This window comes from Nicotiana tabacum, chromosome 8, assembly GCF_000715075.1.
Source record: "Nicotiana tabacum cultivar K326 chromosome 8, ASM71507v2, whole genome shotgun sequence".
NCBI classification, from domain to species: domain Eukaryota; kingdom Viridiplantae; phylum Streptophyta; class Magnoliopsida; order Solanales; family Solanaceae; genus Nicotiana; species Nicotiana tabacum.
In genome coordinates this window covers 119,931,820-119,942,825 of record NC_134087.1, presented here as the reverse complement: position 1 = coordinate 119,942,825, position 11,006 = coordinate 119,931,820, and the positions used below count along the sequence as shown (strand labels likewise).

The 11,006-nt window shown below is 34.9% G+C and overlaps 1 protein-coding gene across 2 annotated transcripts; it reads right to left on the bottom strand.

Annotated features, from left to right (window-relative positions):
* Positions 1-699: 699 nt before the first annotated feature.
* On the bottom strand, positions 700-8,462 carry LOC107781513 (plasma membrane ATPase 2). Of its 2 annotated transcripts, none has more exons than XM_016602228.2 (22): positions 8,250-8,462; positions 8,064-8,138; positions 7,839-7,958; positions 7,497-7,595; positions 7,272-7,409; positions 6,987-7,121; positions 6,715-6,894; positions 6,404-6,610; positions 6,164-6,283; positions 5,920-6,039; positions 5,717-5,839; positions 5,523-5,627; positions 5,138-5,282; positions 4,153-4,317; positions 3,810-4,048; positions 3,578-3,610; positions 3,410-3,491; positions 2,570-2,730; positions 1,873-2,058; positions 1,607-1,789; positions 1,334-1,512; positions 700-1,069 (listed from the first exon to the last, which is right to left on the bottom strand). In XM_016602228.2, exons 2-22 carry the CDS (start codon positions 8,115-8,117, stop codon positions 973-975), a joined length of 2,871 nt encoding a protein of 956 aa, XP_016457714.1. In that variant the 5' UTR covers positions 8,118-8,138; positions 8,250-8,462; the 3' UTR covers positions 700-972. The 2 variants fall into 2 exon arrangements, with proteins under 2 accessions (XP_016457714.1, XP_075075672.1); XM_075219571.1 differs by having other exon boundaries at positions 8,246-8,458.
* Positions 8,463-11,006: the final 2,544 nt, after the last annotated feature.

The following is an 11,006-nucleotide window of genomic DNA, read 5'->3' as shown; positions in this document are numbered from 1 at the left end:
CGATCTTGACTGGCTAACACTCAGCCCCATACAACTTTGTTGGTCTGACCACCACTCTGTAGAACTTACTCTTAAGTTTCGGTGGCACCTTCTTGTCACAAAACACCGGAAGCTAGTCTCCAATTCATCAATTCCGCTCCAATACGATGGGTGACATCTTCATCAATCTCCCCATCCCCCTGAATAATAGACCCAAGGTACTTAAAACTTCCTCTCCTAGGGATGATCAGCGAGTCCAGCCTCACCTCCCCTTCCCCTCCTTGAGTCTCGCCACTGAACTTACACTACAACTATTCTGTCTTGGTCAAACCTTTAGATTCCAGGGTCTGCCTCCATACCTCTAATTACACGTTCACCGTCTCGCGTCTCGTCAATCAATACAATATCATCTGCAAATAACATGCACCACGGCATCTCCCCTTGGATGTGGCACGTCAGTAAGTCCATCACAAAGCAAACAAAAAGGGTTGAGTGCCGACCCCTGATGCAACCCCATCATAACCGGAAAATAGTCTGAGTGCCCACCCATCGTTCTCACTCGATCTTTGCTCCATCATACATGTCTTTAATCAACCTAACATAGGCAACCGGTAACCTCTAGCCTCCAAACATCTCCACAAAACCTCCCTCAAGTAAATATCATTAATCAATTGATGAAGGCAGACAAGTACAAAAATTAGATGCTGCTAAACCATGAAATAGAGAACTTGTAAAGAATATAGATAATGAATGTTGTTATAGCTTAATATTCATTCTGGTCAAATTGGCACATCTCATGGAGCCAAGACTTGAAAATAGGAAAAGCAAAACCAACTTAAAGAATATATATCAAATATATGAGGCACTTTTTAAGATGTTGCTACTATGAACTTCTTGTCTCTTCCACAGGTAACTCACAATCACATCCTCATAATGTCTTCACTCCTATCACCACTCACCGGTTAAATCACACTTGTCGAACATACTCTCCTTTCAAACAGTGTATGATTGCTGAATTGTCTCTATGTCAAGACCCTTCAACTTCACCACTGATTCGACGTGACCTTTCAGTGTATGCAGCTCACGTTGCCTGCAATGAACAATGTAGCTTTGAGGTTCCAGAAGTCACGCAAACTCAAAATGTGTTTAGCAGAAAAAAACTGAGTAGAGATAAAGCAAAGTAAGCACTGCTGATGTGGTGATGTAGCATGGCCATATGAGGAAAGGGAGAAGAGTAAAATTCCCCCGTATGCAAGTTCAACTTCATATTGGACTATCATTGTTAGAAACATAAATGGGAATATATTAATCCACTATGCTTCTGTTGCCAAACAACACACTCAAAGTCACTTACCTAGCAATTTCAGCCCTCCTCTTTGCTTCCTCAGCCAACTGGTTAAGCTCATTGAAATTGGTAGCTTCACTAAACAATTTGGTGTCAGGAACTTGCAGCCCATGAAGAGTCCTTTGTGCGTGAGCCCATTGAAGCTCACGTTGTTCTTTTCCAAAATCCTTCTTCCTCGTGAAAGCGATCTGCAATACCATGAAAAACCATCATATACCATTGGACGATAATAGCATGATGACCAAGAATATATATATATATATCATACTGCATAACGCATACCCTTTGCTCAAGAACAAGATCCCAGGCCCTTCCACTGAGAGCATATCTGATCAAGAACTTGATAATATCAAGGGGGAAGTAGAATACTAAATTGTAGAGCCAGATCACTCCAGCCCAACCCCAGCCAATTCCTTCAATTGCAGCAAAAGCCCAACTTGCATAAACAGCAATCAAGGTGGCAACCTGTTCACGGTTTAGTAACCAAACAATTTAGATAATAGATGAAGCTGGGAAACTTTTGCCAGAATGAATGAGAGATGGCTCACCAATTGGGCAATCAGAAAAGCAACCACAAGCAACAAACCAGGACGCTCAACAAACGACCAACTTCGAGATCTTGTGACAAATATCAGGGCCTGACTGATAGTGCTCACTTGAAGGTAAATTGCTGATGCAAGTTTCCTGAAGTCATCGGTTGCTGTCCTCTGAAGTGTTGATACCCCAAATACTCGCTGGAAATTGACCAAACTGAGTGAGACTACAAACTAAGAACAGTACATAACCAACACCAACTTCAACATCTAACACTCCAAACAGCAATTACAACACATCGTTTAGTTTCACATACAGACAGTAACAGTAACAAGACGATTATCAAAATTCTGTAAGATTAAAGGTCTGAATCACTGTTCGTAGATAACAATGGCCAGTGTGTGTGTGTGTGGACAGCATTCTTTCGTTAGCTCCATTATATGTATACATACAGGTACATCTCAGACCCCCTGCATCTTTTTTATTAATATTGTGGCCGTGTTCATTGTCGAGTCAAAGTCAATACAAATGGGCATTTGCACGGCTCAGCCCCCCCTCTTTCCAGAAATCCTGCCCCCAGAAATAAGAAGAGAGAAAAGCAGGAGCAATAGAATACGGAACAGTGGTCAACTATTGGTAAGGCTTACACTCAATCCATTAGAGATAACTGAACACTGATTATGATAAAATACAGGACACGCATATGCTCACCGGGAAGAAATCGGTTTCATATGCTGCCCAAAAGAAAATGACTGTCATCATTGCCAAGTAGCCACCAAGAACAACTCCAGTAGTGAAAATCTCAGCCAGCTTCCAACTATCAGGCAGAGGAGATGGTTTGACCCTATCCTTTGATATAGTCATAATGGTACCTGAGATTATAAACACTTAGAAGTTAGACGTAGAGAAGACTTGGTGTAAAGACAAGGGAACAAACTAGAACTCCGTGGCACAAGTTGCTAAACCTTATAGGAGAGCTATTGATGGAAAAGAAATTAGAAACTGATTTTCTACATTTGATTGATTGCCTCGTATTCCTATGTCTTTTTGGGGCATCCATGGTTTCCGATTTGTATAGAAGATAGTGTTTTCTGTAAAGAATCATCTTTTTTGTAGGTTCTCTATTTTTTGGTATACCGCATCTATGCGAACGTGTCCCAAAAAATAGCAAGATTAGTATTACCTTGTCACTGAAAAATGATACGGGACCTTAGGATACTAAACCTTAGAGGTCCTACACATGAAACTTGAAAGACATGATAACAACGACTAGTAACAATTTTAAAATCTCCCTTATCATCTTCTTTTGATAATAAGGTAATGACAAATCTACTGCATCATCTAGTTTTGCCACAATGTGTTTGACCGTGAAGTTTACCAGTTAGAAGTTAAAATGAAAGATTGCACTTGCACAACTGCAATAACTACGCCTCAGTCACAAACTTATACAATTCCCCTCTATTTTTGCAAGTTTCATTTCAATACGCTCAATAATTTGAGACAAAATTAGGGGTTCTCTTAAGATGATTACTATAAGTGAAAAGGACCAACCGTCATTGAGGATTGCAATGATAAGCACCATGAAAGGAGGAAAGTCAAACTTCCAGATAAGGGCCAGAAGCATAAAACCGAGCTGTGAATTAAATAGAAGAAGGTCAAATATCATATAAGAATCATAAAGATAGAGGAGAAAAGAAGCAGCAGCCAAACATAACTTACCACAATACGGATTGTGATGGAAACAGCATATATCTGCCAATGCCAAAAAAAGAGACAAATATGTTTATCAATATCGTACATCAGAGACAGGTTGTAAAAGCATTAAGCTCATTTAGGACTAAAATCATGGCACCACGATTTACATAACAGATGCTAAGATACTGCAGAAAATCAGGATGTACAAGGATCCAAATATTACTCCTCTCAGAGAACTAACAAAACAGAAATATACCGTGTAGTTTTTCATCCTTTGAAAGATTGCTCGACTAGTCAAAACAGCACTAATGATGACACTGAGACCAGGTTCAGTAAGAACAATGTCAGAAGCACTACGAGCAGCATCTGTGGCATCATCAACAGCTATACCAATATCTGCCTTCTTTAAAGCAGGAGCATCATTGACTCCATCACCAGTCATTCCACAGATATGCTTCCTAGCTTGCAAGCGCTTTACTATCTCATATTTGTGCTCTAAAGAAATGAGCAACACAAGGTATCAACATATTTTCTGATAAACAAGTACCTTAGTGAATACCGGAATTAAAGAAGCAAAAGAATTTTCTGAAGATACATACCAGGGAAAACTCCAGCAAAACCATCAGCCTTCTCTATCAATTCATCAATTGGTAAAGAAGCAATTGATTCATCCTTAGTCTGTCCTAACAAAGCAGATGAAGGATACATATTTGTTCCCATTCCCAGGCGGCGCCCTGTTTCTTTTCCTATAGCCAGTTGATCCCCTGCCAAGACAGACATCAAAGCAATTTAAGTAGCACATACGCATGTCAAAACTTTGATCTAGAAAAAAATGCACAACTAGTAAGACAACACCTGTCCAATTACTTCAGAGATTTTTATATCCAAAAGCAATATCATCTTGGTAAATACAAGTTGATGGAAAAAACACAAGTAGATGACATAAACTAATGGTCTTAAAATTCAATTATCAAAAGGGCAGCCCGGTGCACTAAGCTCCCACTATGCGCGGGGTACGGGAAGGGCCGGACCACAAGGGTCTATTGTACGTAGCCTTACCCTGCATTTCTGCAAGAGGATGTTTCCACGGCTTGAACCCGTGACCTCTTGGTCACATGGCAGCAACTTTACCAGTTACGCCAATGCTCCCCTTCAAGGTCTTAAAATTCAATTATGAATGCCCGAAATCCTAATTGACAAAATAAATGAAATGCCAAGGGACAAGCATAGACACCACTCTTCAAGCAAGCAATAAGACTGGGTTGTGCTTCTAAACTGAACCATAATTCAGACCAACTATCATATTGTCCTCATAAAAAAACAAAAAAGAAATGGCACAGTCCAATTAAGATATTGGAATGAATCAAAAGTAGTCTTTGATCCAACAAGCTTACAGAATACCCAAGAATTAGCAGCAGAGTGCATTACCATTTTAAGTTGATGACAATCTTCGGAAACCTAATTTCATTGAATAAATATTTTTCCTTTAACTCCTGTCTTTTACCAAGTTGCCAATATAGCATGCAGTCAATTCGCTAACGATATTTCAACACATTGAACATGGTTTCCTAAAATCAGAAGTACCTGTGATCATTTTAACATTCACTCCAAGATTCAAAGCCCTCCTTATAGTCTCTGCACTGTCGTGTCTTGGTGGATCAAACAAAGGCAGCAGACCAATGAACTGCCATGGTCCTCCAGTACTCTCCTTCCTTCCCTCTGGAACTTCCTGCATGGAAAATTAAGGTGTACGGGATCAAACAAATTAAGCCTTATCTTTTTTCTTTTCCTTTTTTTATTATCACAATGATTGGACTTGGAGATAAAGGTAAGTGATCCCTCCTCTCCACTATAAAAGTATTAGGTTATATGCCTAAGCTGCCAAGATAACTGATTAATTCAATGGTTAAAGATTCAACTTATTTATAACATGATGAGTTCCACAGATGATAAAAGAAAAGCAAAATACCTGGTATGCCACACCAAGTGAGCGCAAGCCCCTCTCAGCAAACTTATCGATTACCGCATGAACTCTACGTTCTATGTCTGACTTGTTGTGTGCAAGATTTAGGATCTAAAACCATATTGCAGCTGGTGATTAGGAAATGGAAACATAGAAGGTAAAAAGCAGCAAAGAAGGACTACTTAGATGATAACTCATACCTGCTCTGGTGCACCTTTGCTGACCCTGTGCATTTTTCCTTCACCATCAAGATAAGTAAGTGCTGTTCGCTTGTCAGTTGGATTGAAAGGAAGGAAGTGTATTTCACGAATGCCAGCACGTGCCTGCATAAATGAAAGCATTAGAACAGTTTTCCAGCTAGAATGGATGCGCTGATCACATAGTCATGCTATTCTAAAGTTACCTCCTTTGGATCAGACAGCATCCCAACAATAGCAGTATCAATAGCATCCTGGTTCTCTGTTCGAGATGCTCGAGCTGCCATCAGAACAACAGTATCCGCATCGACACCTTTGGCAAAAACCTGAACATTTAATAGGAATTAACAAAAGAAAATCAGAGTCTGCTTGTGCAATAAGGGATTGGACTGCACTCTCCTTTCTTTTTTTTAATTATACATAGGAATTGGTCTGAACTCTAATTCTCACCTCAACAAGGTTTTTGTCAACAGTAAGTTTGTTTAGTGTTAGGGTCCCTGTCTTGTCACTACAAAGCACATCCATGCCAGCCATCTCCTCTATAGCAGTCATTCTTTTCGTAATAGCACCCTGCATAGTTAAAATGGTGAAGTATGAAATCACATATCAGAACTTCTGAACTACGACAACTCACAATTGAAGACACGCTGAAACACTATAACCTCAAGATAACAATGGTAACTACCAAACCTGTTGAGCAAGGCGATGAGAACCAATTGCCATTGTGACTGAAAGGACTGTTGGCATGGCAATTGGAATTCCACCAATGAGAAGGACAAGAAGATTGTCGATCCCAGGACGATATTTGCGGTGTTGAATGGGGTACATTACAATAATCTCTATTATCATCCCCACCGCAATAGAACAGATGCAGAAGTTTCCAATAGCAGTCAAAACCTGATAGAAGACATCAACAACATCGTAGAACGTGAGATTCAGAAGAATGAGACTATTAACTAACATTTTAAGCAATTAATTAAGACAGTACAAGTTCTGCTCACCTTCTGGAAGTGTCCCACTTGGTTTGTACTGTCAACAAGGTGGGCGGCCTTCCCAAAAAAGGTATGAACCCCAGTAGCGATGACGACAGCTTCTATCTCTCCCTGTTTACAGGTGGAACCAGAGTAGACACCATCTCCGGGACCTTTTGTTACAGGAAGAGATTCACCAGTCAAAGCAGACTGCAAGTAAAAGATAATTTTAGTTGTGCAGTTAAAGACGAAGTATTGAATGCTTAGAGCAACCACTCATCAAATCAAAAAAACTTAATCACCTGGTCAATTTTCAGTGGATCACCTTCAAGCAGTCGAGCATCTGCAGGAATAATATCTCCCAGTTTAATACTGATTATGTCCCCAGGAACAAGAATAGCAGCATCTTGTTCATCCCATTTTCCATCTCGAAGAACCTGCATATCAACAAGAGCAAGCAATAAGGACGACTTCCAATAAGTTTCTCAACTCCAGACTTCCATCAAAGTTAAGTATGTAAGTTAAAAACTGTCACATGCTGTCTAACTGCAAGTAGAATAACAGATTATGGCTGGTGAATGTAGAACCTTGGCTTTAGGAGCGAGCCGAGCCATGAGAGCAGCTGCTGCATTTCCAGCATTGTTCTCCTCAATAAAACTAATTGTCGAGTTAATCACAAGCAACGTAATGATGCCCACAAAATCCTGCCAATCCGGAGGCTTTCCCTACAAAAATGCAACATATGTAAAGCAAAAAGAACCAGTAAAATATTAAATAGAATGGTAAATCAGAATGCGGGTGCGGGTGCTTACTCCTCCATTTGCAAGAGCAATAGCCATAATAGCAGCAGCTTCCATAACCCATGATAGAGGGTTCCACATAAACCCCAGAAATTTCAAGAATTTGCTCTCCTATAACGCCATCAAAAGAGTAATCTTCAACAATCATAACAGTCCAACTTTTTAAAGAAATGAACCTTTTTAGTAAAAAAACAAACACTAAATTCTTCCAATCTAGTTCAAGTAAGGTCATTTAATTTTTAGCCCAAAAGATACCAATTCAAAGCTCAAACAAGAAGAGAGCTGAAAATACTATAGTACTAAAAGAGGAGATGAAAGAGTATATTTTTGCAAAAAAGAGTAATTAATCATCACCTTTTTCTCCTCAAGTTTGTTGTAACCAAAAATGGCCAACCTTTCTTGGGCAGCAGGACCGGTAAGACCCTCTTTTGTACATCTCAAATTCTCAAAAACTTCTTCAATGGGTATGTTCTCCTACAATCACAACACACATATACACAAAAAAAATTAATAAAAGAAAAACCATTAAAATCAACAACAAAATCAGCAATTATATTTGTGTAGTATCAGATCCATTACCAAATCGACAGTCTCCTTTAAGACAGCATCTAACACCTCAGGTTTCTCCCCCATACTTGCTTCAATTTCCTCTCCCTAGTAAAGATTCAAAAGACAGTTTTTAGTATCAAGAATCTAATTTTTAAGGAATCAAAAAAAGCAGGAAAACCAAGATAAGTGTGTTGAGTGAGAAAGAAAAATACCAACCAAAGAAAGATAGGATTTTTGGGGTACGGAAAATAGGATTGGTTAAGTAGCCCACCAAATCCACAAAGAGTGTGGAAGAGTAATAATAATACTAACACTGTTGCTACCCTCTCTTATTTATTACAATAGCCTCCCTCAAGAAATACTTATATTGCTAAAGCTCCTTCTAACTTTAACCCTTCATACATATTTTTATTTCAAATGTTGTTTCATTTTTTACATTTACTTTTCAATATTTGAAAAAGTAAAATAGTTTTTTCCCAGAAAGAAAGTCTCCTTGTCTCAACGAGCGCATGAGTGTTAATACGGTCGGCTAATAAAAGTATATTGTTGTTTTCACGGCTCGAACTCGTCCTTTAAAATAAAAGAATAAAGGCTAAAATTAAACAAGTATCATTTTCTCTTAATTTGAATTTTAATTTTTTTTAAAACATATACTTATATAATAATACATAAAAATACTACTCATTCTTATGTATTAGTTTGCAAAACTTTAAAACTAAAAATATTAAGAAACTTTAGAACATTATATTAAAATTCGGTGTGATCATAATAATAATAGGTCCAAAATAATACTCTCTCCGTTTCAATTTATGCAAACTCATTTGACTGGCACGGAGTTTAAGAAAAGAGAGAAGACTTTTGAACTTGTGATGTAAAATGAGGCACATATATTTTGTATGGCTATAAATCATTGCATAAAGGTAAATTATTTTCAAATAAGGAAAGAGGTCATTCTTTTTTATCAGAATATTAAAAAGAGCAAAATAACGTAGCTGATAAACAAACAAGAGATGAAATAATAATAATAATAATAATAATAATAATAATAATAATAATAATAATAATAATAATAATAATAATAATCTATCTTTATTTTGAAAGCAGTTGTAAATTAAATGAATGCTGTGCCTGCACATGCTCGTGTTTCCCCCGCCCCCCAACACATTCTTCTATTCTCTCTTGAATTAATAGTAATTAAACTTTCATGGTTTTATTTGTAAATAAGAAGAAAAGTAAAGAAAGATTTTCTTGTGCAAAAAGTATTTTATTTTTGTAATTAGAAGTACAGTCAACTTAGATATTAATTTTGAAGCAAGATATGAAATCACTATTCAAATCTCGTAGTAAACAACTTTTATTTTATTTGTAGCAACCTAATCCCTTGATTTTAGTACTTGTATTTCGTTTAGGTGTCAATATTAAAAAATACTAAATATGTCATGTTGTGATCTTTATTGTTTGAGCACATTATATCATATTATTTTAAGAAAATTCTTATTATCACTTTGTTTTTGACTGAAAGTCAAATATGTCTTATTCATCACATCATTTTATGCAAATTCTTTTTTATTTTTGTTCTTTTCTTATAGTTATTGTATTATTTATTATTTAATATTATTATACTGTCATATAATTTTTTATTAGCTTAATAATTTAATTAATATCTTGCTTATTATCTTTTTAATAGTCTTTAATAAATATAAATATTTTATTCTTGAAATTTGGTATATTTTTATGCTTGTATCCTCTTATTCGGAATTTTTTAATCATTTAAATTTATCAGTAATATTTTTAAATATAATTTAATTATTTAATTTATTTATTTTTCAATTAATTTAAAGTATAAATCACACTACCTTTATTTTTTTATACATCTCTTCCCTACTATATTTTAAATAGTTTTTATATTAATATTTTACCTATAACCAAAATAATATCATATTTATTTTAAATTGTAACTTTGAATTAGCCTAAAATATTAGTACATAAGTTATTTGATTATTACGTTCCAAATATATTGAGTTCTCTTATAATTATTTTTGTATTAGATGCAGTTAAGTTTTCTTTTCTTTTTAGCTTTAAGATACAAATTTAATTTTTAATTATCATTAGTAAAATTACCTATATTAGAAATTAATTTATATTTTTAGAATTTTAATTTAATCATAGAAAAATATTTCTTAATTGTTTGAACAATTTATATCTAAATATAGTAGTAATATTTCTACTGTTTTATTTCTTTACATGACATTTTAAAAAAAAATATGAAATAAAAAAAATCTCATCTTAAATTTAAATAATTACTTATCATTCTATGTTGTAAATTGGACCGCATTTTCAAAATATTATGCTATGCTTTCAAACTTAAACTAACTGCACTCAATTCAGATATTAATCATAGGAAAATATTTTCTTAATTGTTTGAACACATTATATCTAAATATTGTAGTAATATTTTCACTGTCATTTTATTTCTTTACGTAAAAAAATTTCTTTTTTAGTTTTAAGATTCAAATTTAATTTCTAATTTTCATTAGTACCTATATTATGTATTTTTAAATATGTATTTGTATTTTAATTTTTCATAAATAAGACTTCAATTTCGTGGTATTCTCCATAGTTTGAGCATTCTCAACATAGTTTTAAGAACTTTCTAATCTCAAATTCAAATAGTCTTTCCCTTTCTTTCTAATAGTAAATTTTTAATAATTTAATATAATTTTGCTATTTTTTAATCTAATATATAGTTTTATTACGTTTTATGTTTGTAACTTTATTTAATATCATTATCACTACTATTCTTTATATAATATAGATAAATATATATAAATTTTTGTAATCATAAAATAAATATTTATTTTGTTTTAAAAATATTTCTCGAAAATTTAAAAAAAATTAAGTTTTGATAATATTTTTAAGTATTGTATATTTACATTTATTTTATTTTCTAAACTTATGATTTACAAATTTCCT